Here is a 15214-nt window from a genome sequence, read left to right as displayed (position 1 = left end):
TTTCAGCGAGAAGGAATTTTTATTAAGTTTGTTATTTAACGAGATATGATGGTCACGTTTCGTTTTTCAAATGAAACTATATATTTTTTTTTTTATACCATGCGATAGTAATTTTCAAGATGAATTCGTTAAGTTTTAATGTATTGGGGTGTTTGGAAAGTCCATGCCAATTTTTAGTAGGCGGTACAGGTCTGAATATGTAGGAATGGTTGAAAACAAATAACATGTGTACATTCCTTAAAAGGTTCAAAGGTTGTGGAACAAAATGGTACATATATAATTCAATAAATATGCATCAATATTCAAATATGCCTTTGAATTTTTCTTAAAAATAGGCATGAGCCTTCCGGACAACCCAATATTTATCCGATTTTTATTAGTTTTCAAGCTATAATGCTTCAAGTTTGCTAATTTTCAAGGAAAAATCTCGATTCGGTCCCGGGCGGTCCCATTGATCCAATAAGCACCATGCGGTTCTTGAAAACGATACGGAGGGTCTCGCTTGGGATTCCAGGCCCAAGGAATGAAAACGGGAAAAGTATTATCTGCCTAGAAAATTCTCGGAGCTACAAGTAATGCATCAGTAGCGGTCAATACGTTTCCCGTTTTCCCTCCTTGGGCCTGGAATCCCAAGCGAGATCCTCCGTATCGATTTGAAGAACCGCATGGTGCTTACTGCATCAATGGGACCGCCCGAGGCCGAACCGAATTTTCTTCCTTGAAACTTAGCAAACTTTGAAGCGTTATAGCTTGAAAACTAATAAAAATCCGATAAATACATTAAAGCTTAATGAATTCGGCTTGAAAAGAACTATCGTATGGTATAAAAAAAAATATATAATTCCATTTGAAAACCGAAACTTGACCATCATATCTGTAGGATATGTGACATGCGCTTGTGCGTATCTATAACGCAAGTGTAGCATGTCAGAATACGGGTAATAAAGTCAGTGCGTCTTGAAACGTAACAAAGAGCGTTTATGTTTTTAGTCCTCTACCTCGCATATACAATAACTGGCGACGAGGATGGGATTCGAAACCACGCGTGCATTTTTGTTTAAAAGAGAACTGAAAACTCCTTTGTTATTATTATGGCCGGAAACGAGATCTCACGTTGAATCAAAACAATATATGATGGGTGTAGAAAGTATTCGTACACCGATCAATTTCCCAAAAAACTGTGTAAAATTGTAATTTATTAACTTATTTTCTATAAGCAATGACATTCTACATATTTTCGGAAATCTCTAGAATAGATAGATTACAGAAAAAATAGCTATTTATGTAAGTTGCGAAATTAACAAGAAAAAAACGATTAATCGATAGAAGCAATAAGTATTCGCACAACTGTTTAATTTTTCAAACTTCATTAAAAAAAAAAGAAATTTACATTAATTTACAAGTATATAATACTTCCTTCGTGGGATTTCCTTTGAATTTTATAATTATTGTAAGTTTTCTAAGCATTAAATTACCTAAATTATTAGTTATTCGAAGTGGAATCTTTTTCGATTTCTCTATTAGAACCTTTTTTAAAAGTACTTTAATGGAAATTTGATGTTTTCTAATTCGTACGTAGCAATAAACTAATGTGTTTACGTTACAAACTCTGCTGTAAATGGTTCGTCATAAGAATCGTACAAATACTTATTGCTTCTATAATTTTACCCACTTTTCGCATTTTTTTTTTTTAATTTCACAAATTATACTAACTAATAAATGTTGTTTGGACTATATCTATCTTAGAGACTTCCGAGAATATGTAAAATATGATTGAGTACAAAAAAAAGAAGTTAGGAAACTACAATTTCACACAAAAATTTGTTGGGAAATTGATCGGTGTACGAATACATTCTACACCCACTGTATGCAAAAGAAAAATTTTAGTGGTAACATTATGAGCGTTCATGCTTTTCGACCTCTACCTCGCATGTACAATAATATCTCGTTAAATAACAAAGTTAACCTAATTTCCTTCTCGCTGAAATATGAGCCCCATTTTACCATGCAATTTCCAAATTTGAAATTTTCTATTCGGCCGATAGTTTTCGAGTTAGAGCTCCGTATCACTTAGGCTGGAACATCCTGTATTTAATGTAACCATTTGTACGTTTAGATTTATTGTACCATTTGTATATGCAGTGGGTGTAGAATGTATTCGTACACCGATCAATTTCCCAACAAATTTTTGTGTGAAATTGTAGTTTCCTAACTTCTTTTTTTGTACTCAATCATATTTTACATATTCTCGGAAGTCTCTAAGATAGATATAGTCCAAACAACATTTATTAGTTAGTATAATTTGTGAAATTAAAAAAAAAAATGCGAAAAGTGGGTAAAATTATAGAAGCAATAAGTATTTGTACGATTCTTATGACGAACCATTTACAGCAGAGTTTGTAACGTAAACACATTAGTTTATTGCTACGTACGAATTAGAAAACATCAAATTTCCATTAAAGTACTTTTAAAAAAGGTTCTAATAGAGAAATCGAAAAAGATTCCACTTCGAATAACTAATAATTTAGGTAATTTAATGCTTAGAAAACTTACAATAATTATAAAATTCAAAGGAAATCCCACGAAGGAAGTATTATATACTTGTAAATTAATGTAAATTTCTTTTTTTTTTTAATGAAGTTTGAAAAATTAAACAGTTGTGCGAATACTTATTGCTTCTATCGATTAATCGTTTTTTTCTTGTTAATTTCGCAACTTACATAAATAGCTATTTTTTCTGTAATCTATCTATTCTAGAGATTTCCGAAAATATGTAGAATGTCATTGCTTATAGAAAATAAGTTAATAAATTACAATTTTACATACTTTTTTGGAAATTGATCGATGTACGAATACTTTCGACACCTACTGTAGATTTATAATTGTTCTGGCACAATAACCGTACGTTTTAAAAAAAAAAGTGGTTAGTATCTCCGCCTCATTTAGAAACTCATTTAAAAATGTTTATTATTTATTCTCGGTGTTGAGATACTTTAGCAACGTATACGAGAACGTTGCTTACCTCGATAATTGCACGAATTTTAATATTTGCAGCGTCTATCGAGTCTCTACTCGTGCAAGTATCAAAGTTTTACTATATAAATTATCTGGATACGCTTTCGTTAACACGTAAATGGCACGCTTTAATCAACTAACGCCACTTAAACTGTCTTGTAGGTGTTCTTTATTCTTTGTAAAATCATACAGCAAAAGCGATCGGAGTCTACATAGTGTAGTCAAGCGAGATACAAGTGACATGATCGTTCAACGGACAAAACGACTATTTGAGGTGTCTATCGTTCCTCTAATCTCCACAGTCAGACAGTTTCCTTCCTCTTCGTGGGACAGAGATGGGCAAACTTTTACCGCGATAACAGGTGACGAATAAAACCTAACTCGAACTCTATGTTTTGTTCGATTAATAAGAAACGAAGGGCGGTTTATTGTTTGTTCTTTTTCCGATATTTTTGTCTACAGAAAATAATCCATCCTATCGTGGAATCGATTGGCACCGCCAAACCGTCGTTCGCCCTACGAATACGGACACACACACATTTGCAAATTCAGATGACTCAAAAACACGCGAAATCTCTCATAAAAATCTTAAACAGAAGTCTGCCGTCCCCCGCGATGAGCGCCCGATACCGGAAACTTAACGATTAGCTTCTGAAGATACAGACGAATGCGATACACGTACACGTAAGTCCTAAGAAAAAACTAGTCTTTTAATCGTCTAAAATACAAAGGATGTCCTCGTACACCTGTCGCAATCCAATAACAAATTTCTTAAAAGAAAAAGAAAAAGACGAATCCTGAACGCAGAATCTAGTATTCTCTTTTCGCGTGTACCGTAGAATCTCCTGCGTTTTCAATTTATTCTTTCGATACGAATCGTCGTCTCTTGGATTGTATCACGTGTATCAGAACACCCTGTATAATCGCCTAAATCATTACCCGATTGCACCGCTGACAATTGAATATCGAGTGACGTCGATTCGCGGATCGACAAACGAAACAGAATGGACTTTTATACAAATAGTTCTGTGGTACATAAAATTTGATTTCCCTACTACAATATAGGTATATAATATACATATATATTTATATATTATATAATATATATATATATATTATAATAGCTAATAAATAATCCTTGATAGTTTATTAATTAAATCTCGTTAATCTGACGGTGCCTATTTAACGCTTAAAATTATTAAATAGCTTAAACGTTACGTTTTCTTCTCGTTTCGCACGTTAATTGTTTTTTTTTTACCTTTTTTCTTCGTAAACTAGTACCTCCTGTATTATCTCGTTACCTAGCTTACACCCTTACCTAGTAATGATTTACGTTACGTTACGGCGTCGTGTACATTGGTCACCGGTTGCATTTACCGATCGTCGCCAGGAGAAGAAATTTAGTTTGTAAAGTCGCGCATCAACGTCAACGAGCATGGTTCACGGTATTCCGATGGACATTTAGGAGAAGGTTGTCGCAAGTCATGGTTTTTGGAGTAAATGCAAACGGCAACACGTGCGAGGGAGTGGGTGAGACCAGTGATAGGCAAAATCGTAATCGCAAATACGAATACGATTGTAATCTAATGTTTTCGAGTTGTGATTACGATTACGACCGTATCTTTAAAGGTTTTCAGCCATAGAAATTTTTTACCTCAAAACCGACATCAGATTCGTGTTCTTCACATTAAAAAACTTAGAAAATCATGCTTTCGTCTAAATAAAAATTTTTAGAAAAGTTACCCTATCTAGGCTCTGCTCTATGGGCACGAATTTTAATTGAAAATTGTTCATTTTTCATTTCGACGAATGTATGGTTTTTAGGGGTGTGCGGGATTCCTGAAAATATTCGGGATTCTCGAGTTTATACGGGATCCCGAGTTGATTCGAGATTCCCGAGAATACACGAGATCCCGCAAAAATCCGGGATTCCCGAGAATGTACGGGATCTCGAAATTCTCGGGAATCCCGAATGGTTTCGGGATCCCGGAAATTCATGGAAATCCCGGATGTATTCGGGATTCTGAAATTCTCGGGATTCCATCCCGACCGAGATTCCGCACACCCCTAATGGTTTGGTTTTCTAAGTTTTTTGGGGTGAGGAACACGATACTGAAGTGGGTTTTGAGGTAAAGGATTTCTATGGCTGAAAACCTTTAAAAATACGGTCGTAATCACAACTCGGAAAGATGCGATTACAATCGTAATCGTAATTACAACTCGAAAACATTAGATTAGAATCGTATTCGTATTTGCGATTACGATTTTGGCCATCACTGGTTGAGACACGTGGATCGAAGGGATTCCAAATTTTTAGTTTTCCCAGTGCAAAGAAACGATTGGACGCCCATTGGTGGCAGGAACGATTAGCATAAATCGTTTCTAAAATTTCGACAGACAGATTCCGATCCGATGGATCGATTCTTCGTACAGTTGGTGAATGAAAATCGTAGAAATTGACAATTTGCATGATTTCTTGCGGTATTTATTCGTTCAGCTTAATCGGTACACAAAGACAAGGAGAAACAGAAGAAATAATATAATTCCCAGATTGTTCACATTCAGAGACAAGCGTGCAAACGATCTTCTTTATAATTTAATTACAATTAAATACGATTAAGAATTACACGATTACGTAGCGATATTAAAAAATACATAGTCGATCTCAGACGTATAAATTATGTGTTCGGGGTAAACGAGGGGGTAAAATCGGCTTTTAATTCCGTATTGCAGGCGAATTAAAAGCTCGAGTGGACGTCGATTTCCGGATTCGTCGAACAAGACCGGTATGCGAGCGGACGAATCTGAAATAAACGAGTGAAGAAAGGAGTAGACGGAAATAAATCGTTAGAGACGCGCGTGCTAAGAATGCGATTTAATCGTACCATTAATCACATGGAAAAGCTAAAGCGTTGTTTCTTCTCCCTCTCGTACGTGTGTACGTGTATGTACAAAATGTACAAACAATTACGCGAATATCCGACTAGCGTGAGGGGTCAACGAACAAATGTGACTGAGACTATTCGAATAATTATTCAATGGTCGAATATTTTGCAAGCGTTCGAATCGGTACGAATCAAGTTGGAAAATTAAAGCGTTTCGGTAATCGAGTATGCGAATAGTTTTTATTTCGAATAAAGATAAATTGGACGAGTAGTCCCAGCCGTACGAATAAATCGTTCGATGAGTTTCGGAGATTAATTTTTATTGCGAACGGCGGATAATAATTGCGTCGAGGAATGCGAGAAAAATGAATCGTCGATCGCGTTAAGAAGCGTTTAAACCGAGTGTTTCGCCTTCGTTGTTCGGACTAAACGCGTCCTTACGCGACTCTTTCTTTGGTGAACCTACTAAAGTGCGAGGTACTTCGTCGATTGCGTAACTAATCTTTAAAAACCGTTTGATTTTCTCACGCTCATCTACGGGACAAAGTGTTTCCAATCAATTCGATATAAATTTCTTTTCGAACAAGCATACGTTGGCAACTAAAAAACGTAACGATAGTTGCGAAAGCATCGAAAGTATGGCGCCTCGAATCTTAAAATTTCTTTAATGAAAGATAAAATTTAATCTTGAACACATTTTCTTTCTTTTCTTACTTTCACGTTGACGCAATGAAAGAAGGATCGTCGTAAATATTCTGTTAAAAATTAGGTGTCGTTAATTATTCGTAATTAATTGGAATTTAATTCCTTCGCCTTATACTTGAGATTTTTGATTGTAAAGGTGATACACTTCTATCGATTTCATAGCACACGAAGCTGCGATAAGCAATTCATGTGAGGACGAAGAGATTTTTGTTTAAATGAAAGCTTGATATGAATGAAACCTTACAGAGTAATCATTGTTGCAAGATTTTGCACGTTATTTCTTACATTTTCAACTATGAATCGCATTTACTCTCGAGATCAAGACGAGCCTGTTACCTTATAAGTATTATTTTCATCGCGTGCTCGTTGACGACTGCACGACCGACCGACATCAAAATTTATTAAGGAAAAGTCTGGTCCAGCTAATGTACTTTTTCTAATGCATAATATAATTTCCAGATATAATTAATTTCTGTTATTGAAACTTTTTTTACATACAAAGGGACGTTCAAAGAAGAAAATTTGACAGTGTAGATTTAATTTGAATGTACATGTCGCAGGGAAATGATAAAAATAGAGATTTGATCAAATTCCTAAGGTAGATGATCAATTCATGAGAGATGTTAAAATAACAACTCTGTGAGGTCATTTCCCTAAAGAAAGTAAGTGATTTGATCAAATCCCTTAACTGTTTTAGTGAAAAGATAAAATAATATGATTTCATCAAATCTCTTGACTGTTTTAGTGAAAAGGTGGAATAATATTGTTTGGATATTAAAAGTATTAATTTAGTAAATCATGCGTTCTTGAGTATAGAGTAGGTAATACAATAATAGTCGTAGAAACATAAATTATTTATTCGAAACTAATTAGAAAAAGAAATAGGTACTTAAGCTGATATTTTAAAACACAAAAAGGATATTTTTAATGATATTTTAAACATTTTTAGTAAATGTAATTAATAAATAAATACGTTCATTAATTTTGATTAAAACACGTTGTTGATTTGTGGATTTTTACACTAAAACAGTTAAGGGATTTGATCAAATCATACTATTTCCTCTTTTCGCTAAAACAGTTAAGAGATTTGATCAAATCACTTAGTTTCTTTAGGGAAATGATCTTACGGAGTTGTTATTTTAACATCTCCCATGAATTGATCATTTATTAGGTTGTCCCAAAAGTTTCTTTCGTTTTATTAATAGTTAATATATACACAATATTTTATGTTTTATGTTAGATTACTGAATTGTGTACGATTCATTTTGCTCCATTACTGTTACAACATTAACATCTAAGAAATTAGAATGTCTATTTATATAAACACTGTCACAGAAAATAATTGAACGCAACTCACGCAAGAAACTTTTGGGACAACCTAATACCTTAGGGATTTGATCAAATCTTTATTTTTATCATTTCCCTGCGACATATACATGTATATGTAGATATAGTAGTCGCAAGGAAAGGATTCGGTGAAAACGGTGGGATACGTGGAGCCCTGGGAAAACATCTGATAGATAAAATCAGAAATTTTTTTTCTTTAGTAGGTACGTAAAATGCGTATGAACCTCAATTTGCAAAAAAAAAAATTGTTAATTGCAAAAATGGCGGCAAAAAACATGAAAGTGAACGATACATGTCGGCCGTTATTTTGCAATAACTTTATGCTATAATAATAATTCATTAAGAGTTGAGGTTCAATAGCATATAAACTTAATTATCTTCAATTTAAGCGTTGAATCAAGTGAATCGGATAACAATTCGATGAACTATGCGTCCTACCGCTTTGACCGAATCCTTTCCTTGCGACTACTATATCTATATACGTATACATTCAAATTAAATCTACACTGTCAAATTTTCTTCTTTGAACGTCCCTTTGTATGTAAAAAAAGTTTAAATAATAAAAATTAATTATATCTGGAAATTATATGCATTAGAAAAATACATTAGCTTAGACTCCCCCCTTAAGTAAAATAAGTAAAATTTATAATTCGTATTGCAATTTTTACTGAAAAAATAACGCAGCAACAGCTGTTCATCTTTTACTCGCTAAATTTTTATTTGGATAAGAATTTTGCCCATTTTTGAGTGACTATCGGTTGGTCAATTTATCGCCGAAATTTCCGTATTCTTTCGTTTATAAGATTAAAGATGATTCGAAACGTTTCACTGTTTGAAAATTAAGAGAAACGCCCGCGAAAGGAACGCAAGTTAACTACGGTCGGATGTACTGGTTTTTCATGAACGCGATTCTCGAATTTCGATCTCTCGCATTTCCATTCACACCTATTGCTAACCACGCGCAACGGCTGCTTACAATGCGCGACTCGTTTTTCGGCGTTTATGCTTGAACAAGCTGAACATTAAGACGCGTCTACACGAAGAAATAGAGTCTCGCTATTATTTTTTTCTCGTTTTTCATTTCCAGTTAATTCTTATCTAACGAACAAACAGCGTTTATTTAGAGTTTATGTATATATTTCTATATATATATAATATGTAATAATTGTAATAATTAATTATTAATAATTAATAATCCATAATATCAATTCATCCCAACAACAAGTTTCTTAAGGTATCATCTGATAGTATTTCTGTTCCTTCAGTTCCTTTCTTCGTTTAACTCTTCAATCGTACTTTCTTCCGCCGTCAATATATCTCTGTTTGTATTTTATATTTATTTATATATTTATTCGCTTCTTTTATATATATGTATAGACTGATATCAACACGTATAACATCGAATTCCCTATTAATTCTCTTTCGTTTTCCGTTTTTCGTGGAGAAAATTGCGGTTGCTGAACGCGGTTCTCACAAGTCTCGTTTCGGCGTTTTGGTTTCTATGAACGACTCTTCTCCTTCGCCACGACTCCGTCGGAGGAAACGAAATTTCGAGGCTTCTCGAGCCTCACCTTCGAATACTCAGGTTCGTCCTTCTTCTTTGCGTTTTCCTTTCTAATCTTCGATTACTGACCGTACTTTGATTCTCGTTATCTTCTCTTTTCTTTTCGTTCAACAGACACGCGCTAACTTCGTAATTACTTGTACACGTATAGCTAAGCTCTTACTAAATCGGGGAATGAAACTTTTCTCGTTATTCTTGCCCTTCGTCGGTTGTTTCAGAAACATAGCTTGAGTTTAACCTTCCGCAGTGTCGAGAGAAATGATCAGCTTGATCGTCTCTTATACAACGTTTCCATATATAAATTATTAGTGTCAGGAGCATACCGGGTCAATGGCGCCAATAACACGTTCTGTATTCGAATGCTGAGTATCTCAGCTTGTAGGGAAGCTTTTAGTAACTTGTTTAAATTACAAGTTCTTCTTACTTTGGCGGTAATAATCTTTTTGCATATGTATGGCCTTATTATCGACATTTATAAGTAGACTACGGATCTTTATGCAAAATAAAATCTTCGCAAACGTGCCTACAAAAATTGAACCTATATAGGAATTTATTTTATTCTGCAAATATTAAAACGTGAACTTTACTTTCAATCTGTTTTATATTCTTGCATATTGTTTGCATTTTGTAGGTTGTTGCACAGTCAAATTTCCTATAAATGCATCAAGATCCGCAGTCTATTTGTAAGTATAGATAACCGAATCAAACTGTACCGTGTTAGGCCGGGGCCACACTATGCGTTTTTGCCGCATCCTTTTTCTGAACTATGTGTTCTGCTTTGAAATATCAGTTTCAAAATTTCTACTAATTCATCGAATGAATTTATTGACATTCGGTAATATTGAAAAAACTTGTCCTCAAAATTGCGGATGTTAGCGAAAAACTTTTTAAAACGATTATTAGAGTCTCGCTCCGAAAAAAGGGATGAACCCAAGAATTGGAAACTATCGATTCACGTAACAACCCTTCTGCTTCCATAACATAAGCAATTTTCAAAAATTTCTTCTTGTTTATGTTGACGTATTGACAGTTCAGGCGAGATTGACTGCGTTAAAATCGCAGCAATGTATCATGTAAAATTGTAAACTACTGGACAAAATTAGCGCCATGCTTTTTTAAATGCTCATAATTATGAGAGTTTTCAACCGATTTCGGTGAAATTAGTAGCGTTCCGGTTAAATTGCGTCCGCTTTCACCGCAGCGGAGAAAACGCATAGCGTGGCCCTGGCCTTAAACAGAATGTTTCGGGATCTGCCATGACAAGACACGTTACGTAGCGAAAGGTTAAACGTGACTGCACCGATGGAAACAAAACACAAACTCGATAGTAATTTCGATAGCGACTCAATGGTGGTATGGTCGGCGTTGATGACCCTATATTATATGTATAGATATATCGTATATAGTACTGTACAGTCGATGAGAAAAAGGAATTTCTGAAAGAGTATTTCATGGTGTTACACGTAAAGTTTGCACGGACAAATCGTATCGCTGGAAGAGGACTTAATAGGACTTTCCTTAACGCTCGTTAATCGTACGCTTCGACTTAGGTCTCTACTAAAGACTCTCTAGTAATGGGCAACAGCCCAATATTAGCGATTTACTCTCCGGGTAGATACAGTTACAATAGAATCCACACAAATTATTGGGTTGTCCGGAAAGTTCATGCCTATTTTTTTTCAGAAAAATTCAAAGGCATATTTGAATTTTGATGTATATTTATTGAATTATATATTAGAGATATATATTGAATTATATATTAATATCCGGGTACACGGGTAACTAATGGATCCGTGTTTTAATCCGTGTATTTTTAATACACGGGTACCCGGCTATCGAAATACACGGATATCCAGGTACGTATACGTGCATCGAAAAACACGGGTACGCATACATCGAATTATACGGGTAGAATATTTTATATAAAAAAGCTATTATTCTAAAATAATGATCCTTATTAATTTTGGAAAAATTGGTATGCAGTAAAATAAATAAATAAAAAATGTATAAACATAAGAAGAGTGAATATAACAGAATAAATTTTGTAGTGTAATTTGTAAAACTTGATTTACTAGTTAAAAAAAAATATATATATATACATGTCGAATTGTGTAACCTCCTCCTTTTGGAAGTCGGTTACTAAATATTCAAGTCACGGGTAACAATAGATAATTCGATGTATGCGTACTCGTGTATTTCGATGCACGTGTACGTACCTGGATATCAGTGTATTTCGATATCCGGGTACCCGTGTATTTAGATATCCGGGTGTCAGCGTATTTCGACACTCGAGTACCCGTGTATTAAAAATACCTGTTCAAAACCGTGATCTCTATTATATATGTACCATTTTGTTCCACAACCCTTTCCACCTGTTAAGGAATGTACACATGTTATGCGTTTTCAGCCATTCCGATATATTCAGACCTGTACCGCCTACTAAAAATCGGCATGGACTTTCCAGACAGCCCAATACTATCGGCCTATATAAATTATAATCACGCGTATAAGTAGTAATATTTTTAACTCAATTTCAAGATTTTAACTTCTACGACAATGGTTTTTGAATCGGATCTATAAAATTCGCTTAACAACGTCGAGTACGATTAACCCGTTCCAAGGGATAAGCATTTCCAGCGTCCCTTCGAGTAAACGATTCGTTTGCGCAGCCTGCGTAATGTCGGAATGTGATCAAGTCGTCACTGGGCAAAGCTCCCGCTTATTTCGACGACAATTGTACAAAAACCCGTTCGCAAGCTCGTCCGGCCTGCAACGTGACGTGGCAGTATTATCAGTAAGTAGACAGTGTAGTACGATATGATACAGAGAGCAAGTGTAATCGGAAGCCATCTTGGTAGCGCGGCGGCGAATCGCTCGTTAAGAGGAATCAGTGGTTTCCAAACATTTCTGTCGAATTTGAGTGGATCTTTCCTTAAAATTATTTAAAGAAAAAGAGGTCGAATTACGTTTAAAATGAGTAAAGTTTTGGAAGTCACTGTTTTCGACCGTTAAGTTACGGCCCCGTCGTAAAGTCGCGCTATCAACTCGTAGCGGTGTAATTGGTACTCTGTGCAGTAGACATGTTTACACGGTAGAGGAGAACATCCTCATCGAGTGATCATCGTCAGCAGCAAAGGGTCCAAACTTCCATTCGAATTCCAAGATTACCTCGCGACGCGATTCGTCGAGCGGACAGAAATGACCCTCGCACGCATACACACCCACACGCACACAAACACACGCTCGCGCAACACACGCATACAGAACTATAGCTCATCATTGTCAATGAAATCGAAGTATACCACAATTAGGCGAAACGTACTTGTATGATAGTTATGGCCTGAATATCGACGGCGTTCGATTCGAACTAGCGCAGACGCGGGACATTTGCTCTACGTTTGTGTTACCGCTAGAACAATCAGCATGGAAAGGACGCGACCTTGAACTTTTTCGTGGTAGCCTCTGGGTCGTTAACATCGGAACATCCTCCGTATCTCTCATTCGCCCTTGTACTCGAAGACGGTACCCCGAAATCTCCGCTCTGCCTCCGTGTTCGTCCCCTCGTTCGTGGGTATCTCTAAATTACTTGGTACGGTTGATTAATTATTTGGTACGATCAATGGCGTCTCTGACCCGCGAAACTGTCCCGCCGCGCGATCGTCACTGCTTCGAATGTCTTTTGTTCTCTTCTCTCTTGCGCGGAGACCGGACTCCCGTGTGGACGTTTAGGACGCGCGAGACCTGACCGGTCGTATCGATACGATAAACCCTCGAATCAACGGATTAACCATCGACCTAACAGCTAGTCGGTACAAGTTGAATCCATTCGACTCTGAAACCGCTGGAACGTCAGGTAGGGTTGACCGCTGTCCAATCCGTGACGCACCAGTAGAGATCCGCCCAAGAGCCTCTCGCTTCGATCAGGATCGTCCCCGATCATTCGAACACTGTCGATTCTCGTCAGGGAATGCACTCGAGCGAGCCTTTTCAGGGTATGGGTGGAGAACGAAAACCAAACTATCGAGCGCAGAGTTCACGGCTGTTGCGTCACGGTGAACGCGAACTCCTGGGACTCTTCGGGGTCGTTTTGGGGATGACTCGACCCCGAAAGACCCGCGTCGCCATGCTCAAGTGGTCTCGAGTCCGATTCTCGCGCGCTTCGCTCGCCTGGACGAGAGGTCCGATCGGTGACGGTCCCGAAATAAATTCCTAGGTGCACCTATGATAGACTCGACATACACGCCCTTAAAGCAGCCACTTGGCCACCAGGATCATGATCAGATGTGGCGCCAGGCTGACGCCCGACGCGGTGCTGCCCTTCACCCTCACGTCGCTGTCCTTCAGGAACACCGAGTCGATCACGTGGATGATGCCGTTGGTGCACTCGACGTCAGGCCGGAACACGCGGATCCAGTTGCCCTCCCACTCGATCTGGTAGCCTGGAAACAGAGAACAGTCCCAATTAGGATGCCTTGTTTACGATGTACGAAGGATTCTCTGGACGAACGAAGCGTGTTGCAAAATTTGTCAGCGACAGACGGGATGTCTTTGTCAGCGCATCAGTCGATGAGCATGATATCGGATGACACTAATTGCGGCTTAATCGAGGTCTGAGGCTACGGAACACAAAGACGCTACATGCATGTAGCGGCATCCGTGAAGTTCTTATCAATGGAAGAGACGTTATCGACTTAAGCTACGGTTTCTATGAATGCGAATTCAGACGAAAATGTGTTCGACGAGTTTTGACGAATTCGATCAAAGAAACAGACGTCTGTTTTTCAATGATAGTGTTTACACTAGCAACGACACACATGTCAGGACATTCGTGACGTCGTCAGAACTATTATAATTGAGCGTTTAAACAAGTTTGACTTTTTTCGCGCGACCTGCGTCTATATTTTGGGTGTTTTTGGGCGTTTGTTTTGTTTGGACGAATCCGTCAGAACTGGTCCGAACATATTTTCGTTCGAATTCGTATCCATAGTAACCGTAGCCTTACGCGAGACGTTATAGTATAAATCGTTAAAGATATTTCGAAACAATGTACGGAAGAATTATTGACCATAGAAAGTTCTACAAAAAAGTCCGTGAGTGCATGTAAGGATCTTATAAAGAGTAAAAAGAAAAAGAGAAAAAGAAAAAGTCTTATAGAGATAGATATATGCTCTCGCGGTCTTTTTTGTAGAACTTTCTATGGTATAAAGATCTTATAAAGAGTAAAAACAAAAAGAGAAAAAGAGAAAGGTCTTATAGAGATATACAGGGTGTCCCAAAAATGTTGGAGGTCCTTGAAAGGGGTGGTTCGGGAGGTGATTTGAAACAACTTTTTCCTTTGCAAAAATGTTGGATGGGGCTTTGTTAAGTAGATATTAATAAAAAAAACCGACCAATCAGAGCGCGCGGATACCGTTGGAGCGGCCGCGGTAGCGAAGGCTACGCGCTGAGCGGCCGCGTCAATATCCTTCGATGCACGTCGAGTCTCTTGTTCGCGTACGAGAGCGGCTACCTAGCGCGTAGCCATGGCTATCGTGGTCGCTCCAACAGTATACGCGCGCTCTGATTGGTCAGTGTTTTCCGTTAATATCTCCTCAACGAAGCCTCGGACAACAATTTCGCTAAGGAAAAAGTTGTTTTAAATCACCCCCTGAAACACCCTTTTCAAGGACCTCCAACATTTTTGGGACACCCTGTATAT

The 15214-nt window shown here is 37.2% G+C and overlaps 1 protein-coding gene across 4 annotated transcripts in view; it reads right to left on the bottom strand.

Moving 5' to 3' along the window:
- Positions 1–3127: 3127 nt before the first annotated feature.
- Positions 3128–15214, bottom strand: part of LOC128873916 (fasciclin-1) — a 452986-nt gene continuing 440899 nt past the window's right edge. For 3 of the 4 annotated variants that reach the window (XM_054117924.1, XM_054117923.1, XM_054117925.1), the window contains one exon: positions 3129–13955. In XM_054117924.1, coding sequence (XP_053973899.1) covers positions 13762–13955 — 194 coding nt within the window. In that variant the 3' untranslated portion in view covers positions 3129–13761. Of the gene's footprint in view, positions 13956–15214 lie in introns of all 4 variants that reach the window. The other variant, XM_054117922.1, reaches the window with a different exon arrangement.

Source organism: Hylaeus volcanicus, chromosome 3 (genome assembly GCF_026283585.1).
Source record: "Hylaeus volcanicus isolate JK05 chromosome 3, UHH_iyHylVolc1.0_haploid, whole genome shotgun sequence".
NCBI classification, from domain to species: Eukaryota; Metazoa; Arthropoda; class Insecta; order Hymenoptera; family Colletidae; genus Hylaeus; species Hylaeus volcanicus.
Note: the sequence above shows the minus strand (reverse complement) of the source record. Positions and strands in the feature narration are given on the sequence as shown.